Genomic DNA, 19,592 nt, shown 5'->3' with positions numbered 1-19,592 from the left:
GATTTGACTGAAGGGGCAGAGAGAGGGAGAGAGAGGTATTAACACCAGTGTTTTCGGTGGCGTATGTATTGTTAAGCAACGCCTCCCTGCAATAAGAGCTATGAGATGATCGTCCCCCACCCAAGGCCAAACTCCTGCAGGGATTTATTTATGTGGCTTCTGACGCTCGTGATGGACAGGCTGAGCTCAGACACGTCAGACGCACACAGGACCAACACGCACAGCAGGACCAGTGGATTTAACAGGTGGCACCGATGGGACACAATTCAGGACAACTTCAGCAATCCAGATTAATGGTGCTTCAATAAATGTCCCACCAGCATGTGGAAACACAGAGACTATCCAGTAAAGGAATGGTTGAATGTTGTTCAAACGTGGACATTTTTTTTTTTTATGTCCAGCGCAAAAGGTGATTTTTTTTTGTTTTTAAATATCCTGAGCTTTGTTTTTGTTTGACATAGAATCACATAATCAAGCCCTAAAATCCCATAAAACAACACAATCTCATGGCAATTCTTAACTTTTTGATTTAGTGGCTAATTCGTATGATTTTGTACGATCTAATTCGTACAATTTAGTACGATTTGCTCATCCCCCAATGACTATGGGGTTTAGGGGTGGGGTTAGGTGCCATGCCTCCTTTTTAAAATTGTACAATTTTGTATGACTGAACTTAGGGTTAGGGCTGAATTAGCCACTAAACTGGCAAAACGTAAAATACTTACGTTTTCTCGTGAGATCAGGCTGCATAAAAGCATGCCTATAACATTGTGGCATATTGCCAACAAAAATGGATTACTAGTAATGTCTACATAAATTGAATTTTGCTTTAATTTTGTAGTCAGTATGACTTCTGTCGTCCATTTTATAACCTCATGAAATGAGTATTAGTGAAAAATATTACAGTTTTACACTCATTAAAAATTAAGCAGCCAGGGAGAACTTTGAGACGTGTTTTCTCATAGTATGAAAAACATCTTCTAGACCACTCCTATGCAGATCGCTGGATAACTACACACACTCCACACTAAAGAACTGCACACACCAGTTCCTGTTTTCCACTGATTGCACACACAGCTGAAGCTATTCATGGACTGATTCAAGAACTATATTAACCACACCCGCACACACATCTGGGCTGAGTCTTCTTTATCTGTTTAGTGTACATTACGACACATTTCTATTGCCTTGCTTTGTCGTGTTTGACGTCTACCTTGTCTGTTTGCTTTCATTGCTTGCCGCCGGAACTGATCATTTGCCTGTTTATGACTACGGTCTGGGATTCTATGCATGTACCTGTTTGCTCCTGCTCTGACCACTGCTTGTATGACAACTCTCTTGAATAAACCTGCATTTGGATCCTGCATTGAATTCCATGCAACGCCCTTCACAAAACATTTATGATGCTACCAAGAGTCTTATTGGTCATTTATTAATGCTTGATACACCCAGTTGACATTAAATTTCATTTGATAGGAAAGAAGAAACTCAGGCATTCTTAAAAATAAATAAATAAATAAATAAATAAATAAATATATATATATATATATATATATATATATATATATATATATATATATATATATATATATATATATATATATATATATGTACATAAACATTTTTGAGATCAAAATAATGGTTTATCCTTAGCTGAATTTCCATCTTAACATTAAAAAAAAAACTTCTCAGAGATGGAAAAAATAGAAAAAAACTAACAAATGTGATTTATGTGCATCTGCATGTTGCCATCTCCCATTATTTGCATTAACCCTTTTTCACATAAGTTCAAAACCAACTGAAGTGAGTGTAAACCTTTGCAAACTGAGGGATTTTTATTTGAAATTTGGCATTTCCATAATTTATTTCTCATGGGAATCTTTAAAATGTGCTTTAAATAACAAACGTGTAATCCAAGGACTGCTTCGCTATTTTATGTGTCTTTTTCTTACACCACTCTGGGGTTCCACTGTTGGTAGCAGAGAACTTACTGTACATTTACAGCACTTCAATCTACAAAAAAACCTAAACGACGCAGAATGAAATATGTACATGTATTGAATTACAGATTGTACCACGCATTTTTATTTTCCATTTGTCACATTTTAGCCACAGTTCAAGACTTGGTTAAGTCTTGGTTAAGGCTGTGAAAAGTAAGCAAGGTAAGGTGCTTACGTATGTTTCCAAATATTTGCGCAACTGCAATACCGTGCTAAAATTACTTACATGTAGGCTATGAAAATGTATTCCTTCACACTTTCAGTTTACACAAACATCTTTAAACATCAATGCATGTGTGTTTATACATTGATAATTTCTTGCACATGTGATAATCCACATGTGGTAAGTGTATAAACATGCCATTATCCACCTGGTTAAAACAGGCACGCTCAGTCTTCAATCTGACATGCCCCAGAACATTGGCATTGTTGCCAGGAGCACTGAGTGCAGATCTGACACTGCGGTGGAAAGGTGGTTACTTAGTATGACCTTGTTTGTTTCTATAGTTATCCATTAGTTTCACCAGTGGCTAGTTTAGTTGCCTTTGCCTTGCTCCTGTGTTTAATGCCTTGTGTTTGAGTTGTTTGTTGTCTGCTCTCATTAATCTCTTGAGTGTCCTTTCCAAGTGCCTTTGAATCATTGCTAAAGACTGTCTGACTGTTACTCTGACGTCTTGTTTGTGCATTTCAGTGTTATGCAAATCATTTCTTCTCGCCCTAACATTTCTAACACATGCTGTTTATACTGCATACAATGTTCATTACTATTTTATACTTATATTTTTCATTCACCTTTCAGTTTTTAATGCTTTTAGTTTCCTCTGGGTGCTCTGGTTTCCCTAACAGTCCAAAGACATGTGCTATAGGTGAATTGGGTGAGCTAAATTGTCTGTAGTGTATATGTGCATGTCCTGGCCTTCCAAATTGGGGGTTGAGCAACTCACCTCATAAAAACTAGATGTTACGAAACACCAATATTGTGCTGCTTAATATCAACTTCGTAATAAATGGAGGATTTGTTGAGGAATGAGGGAAACTAAAATATGTTCATAATATTTGTAAATGTTTCAAATAATTTTGGATGAACAGTAGAAAATGTAACAAATTCAGAAAGAAAATGGGGAAAAACATCTTGAAAATGTAATGATTTATAGTTATTTTATTTTGTTAACTACTAATGAAGTTTCCTCTAAAATTGAAATCAAAATGTTGCTTACAGCATAAAATGCAATTGGTCAAAATAACAAAAATCATGATGTGCCTGTCTTCAGACATGTTGATATTCATTTTTAGACAACACAATACAATTGTTGTAACTTTAGACGAGCAATTAAATCAATATTTGATGGAATATTGCTCAAAATAATACTTTTATATTTAATTCGGAAGAAATAAGGATAAACCAAATATTTGTTGGAGCACTGCGGACCACAGGATGATAAGCAATTTCACATATTTTGGGGATGTCCTAATATTAGAAGTTTTTGGAAAGGGATATTTTTAGAAAATATCTTAAATACTCCAATTGATTTCAGCTTTAAGGTACTTTATTTGGGTATGCTGTAAAGGGATTTTTTTAGAAATAAAAAAACACATATGTATAGAGTAATCCTTGCTTTAAGTAAAAAACCCATTACTAGATACTGGTATAAACCTAATCCACCACAAATGCAAGATTTGATTGATGTTTTGAAAAATATATTCATTATGGAGAAAATTACATACAGTGTGCACAACCAAAAAGATACATTTGTTGACTTGTGGCTTAAATGGATTGAGTACATTACTCCCATTCAACCTAATGCCTTTATTCTATGGAATTTAAAGATTTATTTCTACTGTTAATATTGTTTTCACCCCCCTTTTTTCTTTCTTCTGTATATAGTTTTGGATGGTGTAAAATAAGGCAAAGGGATATGTTGTTCTGTCGTTGTCATAATGAAATTTGGGTTCCCTCATTGATCCCTGAGTGGGGAATTTATGCTGAAAAAGACGTTATACTCAAACCCATACCTAACAAATCCAGAGAAACTGAGATTCATTAAATAATCTGTTATTTTCTTCCATAGTTGTATGCGTTTGTGTTATCTTTTTTCTTTATTCCTGTTGGTATATATTCATTCATTCATTTTCTTTTTGGCTTAGTCCCTTTATTAATCTGGGGTTGCCACAGCGGAATGAACCACTAACTTACATTTTACACAGCGGATGCCCTTCCAGCCGCAACCCATCCCTGGGAAACATCTATACACACTCATTCACACACATACACTACGGACAATTTTGTTGGTAGATATGTACATACCAAAATACAGTTAATTATATTAGTTGTGTTAATAAAGCCTGCTGTACTTAACAACAAGCAGTCAGCCTTTACTGTACGTTAGCCATATAATAAATAAATAGCCATTTAATATGTTATAGTTACCATCACTTTCCATGAAGAACAGATTATAAACTCCATTTCTCTACAAAGCTCAGTGATTAAAGATTGACAGCGGATGAAAAAAACATGTCTGAGTCTGAGCGCAGCCAGTCTTTCTTTCTAGGAAACACACCCAGAGGGGCTTTTGCAGGATTACAGCACCCATTTAATTCAGATCAGACAGATCTTTCTTATTCTTATACGATTTGATCAGCTAGTCTGGATAAAAGGCTAATTAATCCCTGTTTGCTTTATAGATGCCATGAGTGATTAGAGCACTCAAGTGTGTAAACATAACACCAGCCAGAGTTCAAGGGCGAGTCAGGCGGGTTAGCATCCGGTCTAGATTAACCTCCGCTGCACTTTAAGCTCCGGGACAGAGACAGTCTGATGGACATCTCAGCGAGTCTGACGTGATTCATTCTGTCAATGTTAGTAACCCCAAAATATGTTTGGACACTGAAGACGCCCTTGAAAATGTTTGAATTGCATAACCAAAAATCAAACCATGAGACTGTTTTATGGCGAGGCATCAGAGGTAAAAATACTTTCATGTACTTGTCAATTTTGAGCATTATTTACCTGGATATTTAGGTATTGGATTTTGAGCATTGTTTGCCTGGTTATTTATGTATTGTTTGACGAAAAAGAAAGACTGTTTGCACTTTTTTTGGAATTATGAAGAGATCCCATCTGTAAAAAGATTTGGCTCTAATATGTCAAAAAAAGAAAAAAAGGTTGAACTTGACTTGTTTCACAGTTCAGACTCTTCCTCTAGAAATGTATGTAAAATTCCATTTAACCCCTTTATGAAGCAATTCAAGTTCAAATTTCATATAACCCACAGTTACCCTCCAGGGTTTATCCAGTGAGTGCCCAATAAATGTTTAATAAAAATGCCTTAATTGCATATTAAATAGGGATGCCATAATCAGGATTTTTGCAGCTGATACCGAGTACCGGTTCTTTGTCACAGTGATCGGCCGATACCAAATAGAGATTCTGATGCTTCAAGCTTCATAATGCATAAAGTATATTTTCCCTCTAAGTATAATGCTTAAGTGGAGATCTTGCCTTAACTAAGAGAATAAATTAAGGATGCTGCATATAATACCCTAAACACATCTCTTTTAACCATTTAGGTGTAAACATGTCATGGCCAGAAGCAACTTTACAATGCAATTTGGAAACACTGCAAATGATGAAAGAAGAATTCAACATGTCTCAATCAAGAAAAAGTTTGGAGCACACATTTGATCTATAAGAAGTTAAAATGCACACCTATAAATCGAATACTTCATTACTAAAAAGAACTAGACCTGTAAACTACTGTTTATTGCAATAAGTACATTACAAGAAGATCCAGAGAGTCTCACAGCAGCTCAATAGCTCTATGACAGAGAGGGGGATTTTTACTCACTACATCTTTACTGCTCTTCTCATTTAACTTAACAAATGCAATGCTTAGAAAATCACTGTGCCTCTTGCGATCTGTTCTTTTGCTTATGCACTCTCGTTGCTATGATTTCTACATATTTTAACTCATTTTGGGGATCACGACGCTACTATGATATGCAGGAGATTCACAGAGCTTCCAGGAGAGGTCGTAAGGTTGGATGACACACTAGATATTAGCAAATGCTCTGCTCTTGTCACAGCAGCTCAAAACACTGGAAGTACAATGGTTGCAATTGCAAGAAAGAGACCATCTCTTACGCCAATTGAAAAACAGGTCACTCAGCATCTGTATATTTTAGCTGTTGTGACACAAGCTCATCAATTGCTCATGCTGTGACCTCTTCAACATATAAAAAACAATGCAAGTTTGATTTATTCATTTATAATATTTCTCGGTAGCTACATTGCCATCCATAGATAAGAATTAGACTTGCACAAAACTGTTAAATTATGGAGCTTAAAATATGCCAAAACAATCTGAAATTGAAGTATGTTATTTTGAAATAGTAACAATTGTAATTTAATAAAACAGAATATTATATGCCATTAAAAACATTTAAGCATAAAGCACCTTTCCATCTAATTAGTGGGAACAATGCTAACCCTAAACCACAAGAGAACAAAATCAACACTTCCTCATAAACTGGCAAAAAATTTGCTGTTAGGAGAAGCCACTGGGCCTTTTTCTTATTTAATAAATAACTTGCACCACAGAAGACAAATCACAATGAAGGCGCAGTGGTTTTTGGAGGTGCAAGTCCACTCTTTTGGTAATAACACCACTGTGATGACAGACTTTGACTAAGGGATTTTAGAATGACCAAAACAACATTTTAGATGTGTGCAATGTGGTTGGTATGCTGGTTTGTCCATTAATGCCATCCCATCATGCCCATGCCAACATCACATAGACTTTTTTGATGCGCATGATGGAGTTTATTTGGTAAATGTGTTTCCATTGTAGTTTATGCACATTTTTTCATCAACTAAAAATTTTTTTTTTTAAGTTTTTCCTATTCAGTCAGTTGTGCATTTGTGTTTTATGTGCATTTAAACAAATGTTGTGCATCTTGGCATTTCCATTAAGCATTTTTTCTTCCGAAATGCTATTGTCTATAGCTATTGTCTGAAGAAGTGACTTGACATATTAGCACACACTCAGACTTCAAAGTATCTGAAAGTAATAAAAATGGACTTTCTTTGTATGGTTTCTATAACAATTTATCAATCCCGTTTTTTGGCGCCCCAAGAAAGGATTACACAGTGCGCACGGCGAACCAATCTGTACTGAACAGCTCTCCAGTCGCTGTGAGCTGAGATAAGAGCACTATCTGACTCGACATGAAAGCGGCTGTCTTCCCTTACTCTTGTACGTCTTCTTGCATTTGATTGTGTAATTTAAACACCTCACATATACATGCCTGACCCCTGAAGCACCGGGAGATTACTCTGCAACTTGCTGCTGATTAAAATCCACACACTCCTACTGACTAATCCTTAATATTTCTCTCTGTAAATAAATAATTGCTTTGCAAGAAATCCTGTTTCTCTGTGCACTGGTTAATTTTGGGTGTCATTTACACTGAGTCACGAAGTTTAAGTCACTAAGGAGAGCATTTCACATTCACTTGCACATCACTGATATATAGTTTGTTAACATGAAGTAGGGCTGCACAATATTTGGTTTTAGCATCGATAATAAAATGTGTGGCAGCACGGTGGCACAGTGGGTAGCACAATCGCCTCACAGCAAAAAGGTTGCTGGTTTGTGCCCCGGCTGGGTCAGTTGGCATTTCTGTGTAGAGTTTGCATGTTCTCCCCGTGTTTGCGTGAGCTTCCTCCTAGTGCTCTGGTGTCTCCCACAGTCCAAAGATATGCGGTAAAGGTGAATTAATTAAGCTAATTGGCCGTAGTGTATGCGAGTGTATGCAAAAGTGTGTGGGTGTTTCACAGTGTTAGGTTGCATCTGGAAGGGCATCCGCTGCGTAAAACATGCTGGATAAGTTGGCAGTTTATTCCGCCGTGGCAACCCCTGATTAATAAAGGGACTAAGCCGAGAATATTAATGAATGAATCACAATGTGCATATCCACAATAATCACATCACAAGATATGCAATGTTGAGTCTGGATTATAGTTAAGCAACCAAAAAACAGAAATGTGTGCACATCTGAGATTCCCAAAGGCAGGTGCTCTATCAAAAACAAACACAGTGGAAAAAATCTGCACACTGTCACTTTATGTTTTTACTTTTTAAACAATAAAAATAAATTTTTGAGAGCTAAAGTGGCAGTTTGCCGATTTTCTTTTTACTTTTCCTTCTGACCTATAGTTGACCAGGAGCTACAGAATTGTATTATGTGTTTTATGTTGTGTAAAACATATGCTGGATAAGTTGGCGGTTCATTCCACTGTGGCGACCCAAGATTAATAAAGGGACTAAGCCAAAACAAAAATGAATGAATAAATGAATATAAATCTTTTCCAATATCGTGCAGCCCTAACATGAACTTTATTTAAAAACACACTTTTAGAAATACAGTAAACAGTAAAAATCTTATTGGTTGATAAGTTTACTACTCATTACTTATTATTAGTGACTTTTTCGAAATATTGTAACAAGTTAAATGTACTTTTTTATCGATTGCTTTCATTTATTGAATTTTTAGAATTAATCCACAGATTTTTTTTTTTACTTTAAAAATAATATAATAATAATTAAACAATAATATTATTTTTCTAAGTAACAAGTAACGCATTACTTTTCAAAATTATGTAATAATGTTTGAGCTACTTTGTAAAAAATGTGAAGCAAGTTACTTATTAGTTTAGTTAATTCTCTTTTAAAAAAAATAATAATAATAACCTGCGAAACTTAACGCATGACCCTGCATTTCCGGTCTGACGCATTCGCGTGCATATGAATGGAAGTCTATGGGAGGAAAAGCTCAGTGTGACCGCAGCTTGAGACGTTTTTTTTTTTAAATGACACTTTTGTGCCTGGCGTTTTGCGTGTTGGTGTGCACGATTACATTGGCGGCCTTTATATGGTCACGGGGCGTTAATTGTTGATAGAAAACACAAGCAAAAAGCGTCTCGGTGTGCACAGGACTTAAGGCTTTACTTACCATAAAAAAGTAACTAAGTAATGCAAGTTACTTTTTTGGGGACTAACTGAATATTGTAACGCATTACTTTCTAAAATAACTTTCCCTAACACTGCTCATGACTGCCTTTATTTACAAACAAGCAAACAAAAATGCAAACATTAAGAAATACTTAAAAAACCTTTTTTAACATCAAAAATACTTTTGATCAATGTAATGCACATTTGTTAAATATAAGTAGTTTCTAACAATAATTTTTAACTCTTACTTTTGACAAAACTTGTGTTGGCATTGATTTTGTTTTGCATTGATTAATTGACTGATTTGATTGACTGATTGAGTTTAAATGTTTTTTTTTTGCACTAAAACTAATGTAATCTGATATACTGGCACAAAGAGCTTGTGATTACATTGCACAAAATACACTTGCTTCGTAAGGTTATGAAATTAGAGTACTCCTTTCAAAAGGGAAATGTGAGCCTTATAAATAAACCTGCAGTGTTCATGTGGGAGTTGAGAAAAGCTGGAAACTAGTTGTAAAGCATATTAAGACAGAGATAAGGAGGTTAGACATACTCTATAAGTCAAGCTTCATGAGGCTTACCTGAAACCTGTATGTCTGGAGGACAGATATCCGGAGAGGAGGAAAGAACTGGAGCCGTTTCCTCTTGTCGCATCTATGAAAAGACAGTTTACTCTCATTAGTTTTTACATTTGAGAATATAAATGATGTTTTATAGGATTTATATCATGCATCTTACATTATGCAATTACCTTGAAGAAAAACATAAAAAACACAAGAATACATACATATATGTATATATTACATACATATATGTATATATTATTACAGTATTATAATAATGTTGTTCTCTCCATATGTGTATTGAGGGATACATATACTTCAATTGTTATTATGCATTGTCTGATTCATTTATTTTTTAGACAATCTAATAGGATTGTAAGTGTTAGAAGATTAAATATGTACAACTGAAGTCAGAATTATTAGCTCCCCTAAATTATTAGCCCCCTGTTTATTTTTTCCCCTAATTTCTGTTTAGCGGAGAGAAGATTTTTTCAACACATTTCTAAACATAATAGTTTCAATAACTCATTTCGAATAACTGATTTATTTTATCTTTGCCATGATGACAGTAAATAATATTCGACTACATATTTTTCAAGACACTTCTATAAAGCTTAAAGTGACATTTAAAGGCTTAACTAGGCTAATTAGGTTAACTAGGCAGGTTACGGTAATTAGGCAAGAAATAGTATAACGATGTCCTGTAGATTATCAAAAAAAAATTGCTTTTAATCAAGCTGAAATAAAACAAATAAGACTTTCTCCAGAAGAAAAAATATTATCAGACATACTGTGAAAATATCCTTGGTCTGTTAAACATCATTTGGGAAATATTTTAAAAATATAACAAATTCAATCGGGGCTAATAATTCTGACTTCAACTGTACATTCTGACTTCTATTCTGAAGTATTTCTTTCCACAATAATATCTCTTTAAGATCTTATTATATTTTGGGTGAAACCTCTGTCTTTCCAGTCAAAATACAGTACCTTGCTGGCTGAATAAAGATAACATTAAGTCTGAATTTGCCAAGGGTATAAATAACTTTGGGATATAAATAATTATTATTGACAAAATAAAGAATAAAATAGAGAATATTAGCTTTAGAAAGTCAGAGCAAGATGAAAAAAAGTCTTAGTCTTGTAAGAATACATAGATTTTCTTAAATAAAAAATTTGAATACAACACACCATAAAAAGTGTGTAAGTGTTGTTGTTGAAGGACCAGAAGGGAATAGAAGGGAAGAGTGCTGGAGCATTTTTAAATACAGTACTTAAAATGTCAGATTTTGGCTTAGCACTACTAATGCACACAATGTGATCTGCACACACCTCAGGAGATCGCACATGAACCTTTAACCGACTAGAGTTGTATCCGTTCCCAACCCCTCTCTGAACTCCATTATGCAACGACGGGCTGCTGGAAAAGGGTCCTTTTCCTGGGATGAAGGCAATATCCACCACCGGGTCTTGACTTCAATAACAAACAAGAGGAATGAAACAAACATTACATAAAACAAGTACAACAACACCGCTTAATCACTGAATCCAAATCCACATTAACCAGACCGAGTACCTGAATTTGACCTTATTGAGCACGCTTTTGGCCTCCTCGTAGGTGACTCCTATCAGTGATTCCTTGTTAATGGCGATAAGCTGATCTCCGGGTCTGAGCCGTCCATCCTGTAAGGCCAGGGGAATGAAAATCCTTACTAAATGTTGCTGATCAGTCACAATTGATGGCAGACTTTCAGTTTGAGAAAGCTGCGCCAACAGCATCAGCAGGAACATAAGCCACTGTACTACACATTACAGAGGACACACTACAGCTACGCCAGCCCTCAGAGACGCCAAAGTCACCAAAACTACACATCCACGCCAGAGGTCTCAGGTTCAAGAGAACACAAGCTGCTCTCTAGCACTAACTCTGGGGTTTAGGGATACACGATATATCAGCTATCAGTAGCAGCCAATAAAAGGCACTGACTTCACACCTACTCTTAACGAAAAGCCTTAAGATTTTTTTGATCTATGACAGCTGCTTTTTGTGTATGTGTGTCTGCTTGAGACAGCTATTACTGCATCAATTCATCAAAACATTTCACTAATTCATTGCCTTCATTTAAGTAAATCATGTGCATGATTTACTAACAGTGTTGGGTAAGTTACTTAAAAAAATAGATTACAAATTACTGACTACTACTGAAAAAATGCTATCTGATTAATAATGACTACTTTTGAAGTTACTTTTAAAACATAAAAAAAAAATACAAAATAAACCGCAGCTCTTTTAGTAATGTACTATTCACTTAAAAAAATTACAATTGGTTGATCACAGCAGCTTGGCATACTAAAAAGTCTTAAAGAGTTCGCCCAAAACTGAAAATTCTCTCATCATTCAGTTGTTCCAAACCAGTTCTTTTTTTTTTTTTAAACACAATAAAAGATATTTAGAAGAAAACTGGATACCTGGAACCACTGACATCCATAAACTGAAAAATCACTGCAGTGTTTGGGTGTTCTGTGTTTGTCTGAGGTAATTAGTTATCTAAATGTGTATATTACAAAGTATGAAGCTGATCGGTCAGTTCTTGTCACATGACTAGTGGTTTTCAACTGCGTGCGCCTGGGAACGCGAGCATGCACAATATTCGGTCCCAATATGCGCTTGCAAAAGACACGATATGTGAACAGCCCCATAAGCAGCTACGCTTCTCTTCACATTCAGAAGATACCTTCACTCTCAATCCTGCACAAAAATCCAATTTAGCCTGTTAGATCGCTGTGTTTTTGGGCGCTGTTGTCCTCCTTGGGTGACGAGTATTGTTATAGACTGCTTTCTGTTACTTGAACAAGTTGCTGGTCGAGTTAAAAGTAATCGAAAGTTCTTTTAGCAATATTTTTGTTTTTACGCTCAATGAAATCCAAGTAACGTTTGTATTTCCACTTGAAGAAACAGCTACTCTCATCCGCAACCGATTCAGCTTTTGTTCTTCAGCAATTTAGAAGCGCATGCTTATTTACTGATGTTGCAGCAGAAAAAGGGGTTTAAAATAAGCATTTTTTTCTTCCCAAAACTATATTTGTAATATAAAAAACACAATTACATTGACTTTAGCAACTGTAGGCAAATTACACAAATTTAAAATGTAAGTGGTTACATTACTGCATTCCTCAAAAAGTAATTAGAATACAGCAATGCATTACACCCGAACTCGGATTACTAATTTGTTGCCTCATTTGTTGTATGTTAAATACACGTTTATTTCCGAAATTAATAAATAAAAGTGTTTCATATTTTGTAAGATTACTCATCCTCAAAATTTTATTAAGCCAATTGAAAATGATGTTTATTAACTTTCCAATTACAGTCTTAAAAAAGACAGTGTGACCAAAAACACAGTGATGCCATAAAGGAGAGCCTTCTACAGTTCCCTAAAATAGTTGTTAAACAGTTCATAAAATAACAATTTTTTCAGTGTTAAAAATATTTTAGTAGTCTAAACAATTAATGTAGTCTAAGGGCTTGAAAGAGAAGGTTTCATGGATGTTAAAAGTTCTTCATTATTCCATGGATGTCTAAAAGTAAAATTTATTTGAAAGAATGGATGACAGTGAAACATGATGGCAACAGGTAACATGAGCACAATTACTTTTAATGACATAACAAATTAGTTAAATGTGTTGACATTTAATTATGCCATCTAGTTTTTAAAAAAAGTTAACCTTGCTATTATGTGGCAGTGACAGGAATACATTTTCCTCTGTGTCAATTCTAAAAATAAAAGCTCTTTAATGGAATTGAGAACTCAACAAAGAGCCTTTAACATCCACAAAATCTCTTCATTCCACAAAAGCATATTATAGTGGAAACATGTTCTTTAGATCATCGTTCATTTGAGAAATCTTCACTGAAATGTTTTTGAAGGAACTTAAAATGGTTAGTCCATTGCATCACTATAAAAACTACACTTTATAAAAGTGTGCGAGCAGTAATTCTGCTTTTATGGGGGGGAATATACCAACAACATGTAAATAAACACTAAAATCAAAAACTGGAGAGCGATCACTAAAATCAAAAACTGGAGAGCGATCCTCCTAAAGTAAGCCAACAAACATCAAAATGGTTTATTTCGGACAGGAAGAGCTAATCACCGATTGTTGTGAAGCGATTCCAAATGGACATGGGACCTTATATAATAGGTGTTACAGATGGCCAACAACCTGACACCCTGAAAATCTGAGCGCTATTGAATATCTGGGTTTCAGCACAATAGTGGCGTAGGAGAATGAGTTTTATATTCCGCCGGGAGGGTGATGCCCTCGACAGCCTTCTGTACACCTGACCTCTGCAGTCTGCTGTCACAGCATTGTCCATCCCCACAACAGCCCTACTATCTCTCTCTCTCTCTACTGGGGAAAACTCTTACTGGGGAAGACAATGTAATGCCTAGATTAAAACTACTTTGACTGTTTCCAGGAGACATCCACCTGTTTAAAGTAAACCTTTGCACACAGGCTGAAGCGAAGTTGCCTGACATTCTAGGTTGTCATCCTCACTTTAATTCTAACCCCCTTTGCGATAAGGATGGCTAAATGTGTTGGAGCTTAATAGTGAGGTGTAAAAAGCTGAGTGATCCTTGCTTTGGGGAGCAGGATTCCTGGAGCTTCATAATCGGTTTCTTTCTGGTGCTCAGCCCAAACACTTCCACGAATTGTGTGATGTATCAGACTCATCGGTGTCTGCTTCTAGCACACTTTATTTTCTAATAAATGCATAAGTGTCAGCTTCTTGTTCTTTTCTGTGCGAGGTGCGCATGCACACAAATAAGCTCTCGATTTCATTACAATGTAAAAATCCACATTATTCTAAATAAAGTTTCACATTATTTGAGCCATGCTTAGCAAAAAACTCATTTTCCATATATTTTCTCTGTCTGCATGTGTTAGGAGCACGCTTTTACAATTTCTTGGGTCAAAAATTAGTTTGAGTTTGTGATATATCTCCCCCCTGCCAAAGATGAAGCACTCACTGTTGCTGGATGTGCTTAAATCTGCCGCGAGGATGTGATCCTGTCATATATTACACATGCGCACTTCAATAAGCCGACAGATCACCGTTAAGGTGTTTACGTGGCGGGCAAAATCAAGCTAATAGGCAAATAGCTACCAGTGTCGATCGGTTTAAGGTTAAGATGTTTAAGACCTTACGCCGATAAGGAAAAACTGTTTAACGCATTTACACGACCACACGCACTGCCGGCTTAATAAGTGTAATTGGTTTAGGAACAGGCACGTAAACACACTCAATATTTAACAAATTAAAATTGTAGCAACATCCTGTTTAGTCAAATTCTGCTGACAAATGTGTATATTGTGGCTCTTTACCAACCCGATGTCGTTAAGATAAAGAATTAAAATTCTGTTTGCAAACTGACAAGATCCCAGTGCAGCAATTAGTGTTTCAGAGCATACCATTTACATTGAAGTTCATTTAACCCACACAAATCATATATGATATATGGCCATATTCCAGCAAGCATTTTTTGTTTTTAATAGATGTCTAATAGACGTCTAAACATAGTCATCTTGGCTAAAACAAGCTTAAATTTGGGCTGTCAGTGAAAATCCAATAGACGTCAAAGAATAGGCCAAATCCATAGTCATCAAATAAACAGAAATGATGATTATCAAACCCTAAACTGCACATAAATCAATGCAGCATAATATTTTAGAACAAAATGAAAAAAAAACATGAAGAGATGTGCAAATGTACAAGCTTTATCTCAAAATAGTCTTTTTTTGTCAATTCAATCCGAACTATTTGTTGGACAAAATTGTGTATAAAATTGTGTAATACATCAGTATTTTACTTTAAATTAACTACTTTAATTTACTATTAAATTAAATTAAATTAAATTACATTAAATTAAATTAAATTAAATTAAATTAAATTAAATTAAATTAAATTAAATTAAATTAAATTAAATTAAATTAAATTAAATTAAATTAAATTAAATTAAATTGATTTGGTACCAACATTCTTGCTTTTTTTCTTTGTTTAAAGACAGGAACTGTTTTTTTTTTTTTTTTGATATATTAACTGTTTACAAATATTCTGAAATATTATACAATATTTTGTGAGGCTTGAAAAAAAATTGCTGGTTGGGAAAGAATTGCGACCTGGCTTTTGCAGATTCATTCATTCATTTTCTTCTTGGCTTAGTCCCTTTATTAATCAGGGGTCACCACAGCAGAATGAGTCGCCAATTTATCCAGCATATATTTTACGCAGCAGATGCCCTTCCAGCTGCAACTCATGGGAAACACCCTTACATTCTCATTCATACACACTCATTCACACAGACAATTTAGCTTACCCAATTCAGCTGTACCGCATGTCTTTGGACTTGTGAGGGAAAATGGAGCACCCAGAGGAAACCCATGCAAACGTGGAGAGAACATGCAAACTCCACACAGAAATGCCAACTGACCCAGCCGAGGCTTGAACCAGTGACCTTCTTGCTGTAAGGCGCGAGTGCTACCCACTGTGCCACCGCGTCGCCGGCTTTTGCAAATACTAATATTAATTGTTCAGCAAATATAACTATTACTTCAGTTAAAAAGAATCTTTCTCTCACCCGATGACAGTCTCCTCCAGACAGCACTTCCTGGATAAAAACTGCAGGGCCATCAGGTCTGTTGGAGCCACCGCCGATGGTGATACCCAAACTGCAGGAGCGAGCCACTGTTATCAGCTGAATCACCCCTTCACCTGGGTGACTGAAACCAAACACACACACAACCATAAACATGATATACTGTAACATGAGGCCACATGTCAATATACATAATATGATTCCAAAAATAAACTTTATTATATTAAACCATTAGTTCTAAGTACCTTAAGGAGCGTAGCAAAGGTCCGGTGTTGTTATAATTGTTCTGAGATCCAGCAGGACTAAGCAATAAAGGACTTTGAGATCTTGATGAAGACCCTGATGATGTGCTGTCCAAATATCTGCCTGCTTTAGCATAAAAAAATGAAGATTTAGGGATTACATAGTGTCTGATTTTCAGTGGTGTAAAGTAACAAATTACAAAGACTCAAATTACTATAACTGAGTAGTTGTTCTTAGGAATTGTGCTTTACAAAGTAGTTAGAAATTGTGTACTTTTGCTTTCCCTTGACATTATTAGTACTGTATCAGTAATTTTTACTCCACTACCTTCCTTCAACCCGCAGTCACTACTTTATTTTTTTTTGTCTATGGGGATTGGCTAAAGTAGACACATCAGTCCTGTGATTCCCATCCAATCAAATCACACATAGAAAATAAACCGCACCATACTGAACAACCTTAAGACATTGGTACTTTTTGATAGTAGCAAACCATTTGGAAGTATTAAAAGTGTACAAGAAGATGTGCAAAATCTGTACACACAATGACCCACAGACTGTTTAGACTGCATGTTACTGATGAGAATATGGCGGATGTTTACTTTATGATGACTGAAATAGCCAAATCGCCTTACATAATGTCTAATTGCAGTACAGAATTTTACATTTACACATTCCTGCACAAATTAAATGTAAATGCATCAGCTTTTCACAGCATTCTACTGAATACTCACTACTCTTGAGTACTTTTAAAAGGGCTACTTTCTAGTCATACTTTGAGTAACATTAACAACAGATACTTTTACTCTTCTTGCACTACATTTTTGGGCAAGAAATGGTACTTTTACATGAGTATGATTTTTCAGTACTCTTTCCACCAATGACAATTTTAGTGTCAAATTTGACAAGATTATAATTATCCAAGTTTATATAAGAACTATAGAAAGAAAAAATCAAGTTCTTATCTGGCATTAACAGCTCCATGAAGAGCCTTTAAAATCCATGACACTTTGCTTGACATTTTATAAAATGTTTTAGACTGGAATACTCTATCCCTGAGGGAAAAAAACACCTTTAAACCTGGAAAATAAGCTAAAATTGAAAGACTTTTTTTGGAATTTATTTTGTATCCAACTCTTATAAAAAATATAATAATAAAATATAAACCAACTGCAATATAAAAAAAACTATGGCTGTGGTCTAAATCACATACTTCCAAACTATATAGTATATTAAAACAGTATATACATTTTTAAATTAGGTTTTTACGTATATTAAAACATCCAGATACATACAGTAGTGTTCGAAAAACAGTAAGCAAGAAATACCCAGATGACCTATTGCTTACGGCGAGATTATGAAGTGTGCATACAATGTACGCTATGCTATTATGCCACGCAATAAAATCTATGAATGGCAGTGAAGCGATGCAACTGACGTGGGTATAAGTCACGTTATAATGACAAATGGAGGATATAGCGTGTCCGAGCTCCATTCATGCTACTGAAATTCATACTATACAGAAAGTACTTTTCTAATGGTTGTGTAGTAAATTTAAATTATTTCAAATGTAGTACATACTTGAGTGGTTGGGGATTTTGGACACAGCACAGAAATTAGCTTTAAACAAGCTATATATTGAAATATAACACTCATACTGAGCTTCTCAGCAAACTGAAGTCTGAGAAACTTACAAAAAGTGTCCAGAGGAAGCCCATAGTTCTGACCATAGTTCCTGCAAAGCTCTGTCTCATTTGCACTTTAAAATTAAAGGCTGCAGTGCTTAAAGCAAGTTACATCATTAGAATTTTCTACACTGAAGAGAGTGCACGGATAAGACTGAGCACAAGCTTCATCCTTGTGGAGTGTCTTTCCTCCGGCAGAAACAGATGTTCAAAATTGCATAATGGACAAATGCGCTGTCTTAAGCCATTTTCAAGGGCTGATTTGTTTCTCCTCCAAACATTAGAATAATAATTGACTTGACTCCAAAAACACTTCAGTTTTACATTTGAGAATGCGTATCAATGTAGTAGTGAAATCATTATAAAAATGATTTCCCTTTCCTGTTCTAAGCCATTTTGGGGGGATCATATTCCATGAATCAGCATCTCATAACCTTTGTTATGTGAGGTTAGGAAAGAAAGACATTCTAGTAAACTCGAGCACAAAAATGATTGAGTTACATGGCTTTAAATTATGTGTGAGAAACAGAAACCTACTATGCTGAATTGGAGAATTCCTGGTAGATCCTGTGCTGCCATTTGAGCCGTACTTTTCAAGAAGCTCTGCAAATTCTCGCCTACGCAAAGACAAAAGAGAAAATATTAATAATCCAACCAACCAAGACAACAAAAAAAACTAATAATATCACACAGAAAACCTTGAACACCTGCATGACATAACAGTCCTTACTTCTCCCAGATTATGTAAGAATAGCTTCAACTATTCCAAATAATATCATGTTAGTTTTTTTAGGACAGAATGTGAAGGTCTCCAGAATGTTATCCACACAATCAAAATATGCTCTAAGCAGATATAAATCCTCTCTAGAGTGCTGAGATCAGTGATTAAAATTTGTCGCATCATTACAATGAGGAAAAGGCATGACCAATGTTTGAAATGTAATTTCAGGTCTTTAAAATCTAAAACTGATTATCTTTCTTAGTGTTTTTTTTTTCTGGCTACTATATAAATGTGTGTGTGTGTGTATGTGTGTTCTACTGTATGTTAAGTGGTAACACTTTATATATACAATGGGACAAAAAAGTATTTAGTCAGCCACCAATTGTGCAAGTTCTCCCTCTAAAAGATGAGAGGTCTAACTTTTAATCGAAGGTATACCTCAACTATGAGAGATAAAAATAAAAATAAATCAAAAAAGAATTTATTTGCAAATTATGGTGAAAAATAAGTATTTGGTCAATAACAAAATTTAATCTCAAGTCTTCTGTAAGTCTTCATAAGATTTTTACACATGGTTGCTGGTACTTTGACAGATTTCTCCATGCAGATATCCTCAAGAGCAGTGATTTTTTGAGGGTTGTTGCTGGGCAACATGGACTTTCAACTCCCTCCAAAGATTTTCTATGGGGTTGAGGTCTGAAGACTGGCT

General features: G+C 35.3%; 1 protein-coding gene across 4 annotated transcripts in view; it reads right to left on the bottom strand.

The window, feature by feature from the left end:
* si:dkeyp-72e1.9 overlaps positions 1–19,592 on the bottom strand; it is a 91,241-nt gene that overhangs the window by 29,578 nt on the left and 42,071 nt on the right. For 2 of the 4 annotated variants that reach the window (XM_005164110.6, XM_686752.7), the window contains exons 6-11: positions 18,700–18,779; positions 16,481–16,604; positions 16,218–16,359; positions 11,153–11,259; positions 10,909–11,050; positions 9,595–9,667 (exon numbers count right to left, since the gene is read on the bottom strand). In XM_005164110.6, coding sequence (XP_005164167.1) covers positions 9,595–9,667; positions 10,909–11,050; positions 11,153–11,259; positions 16,218–16,359; positions 16,481–16,604; positions 18,700–18,779 — 668 coding nt within the window. The remainder of the gene's footprint in view (positions 1–9,594; positions 9,668–10,908; positions 11,051–11,152; positions 11,260–16,217; positions 16,360–16,480; positions 16,605–18,699; positions 18,780–19,592) is intronic. The other 2 variants (XM_073944756.1, XM_005164111.5) reach the window with 1 other exon arrangement.

Source organism: Danio rerio, chromosome 3, assembly GCF_049306965.1.
Source record: "Danio rerio strain Tuebingen ecotype United States chromosome 3, GRCz12tu, whole genome shotgun sequence".
Taxonomy (NCBI): Eukaryota; Metazoa; Chordata; class Actinopteri; order Cypriniformes; family Danionidae; genus Danio; species Danio rerio.
This window is presented reverse-complemented; position numbering and strand designations above follow the sequence as displayed.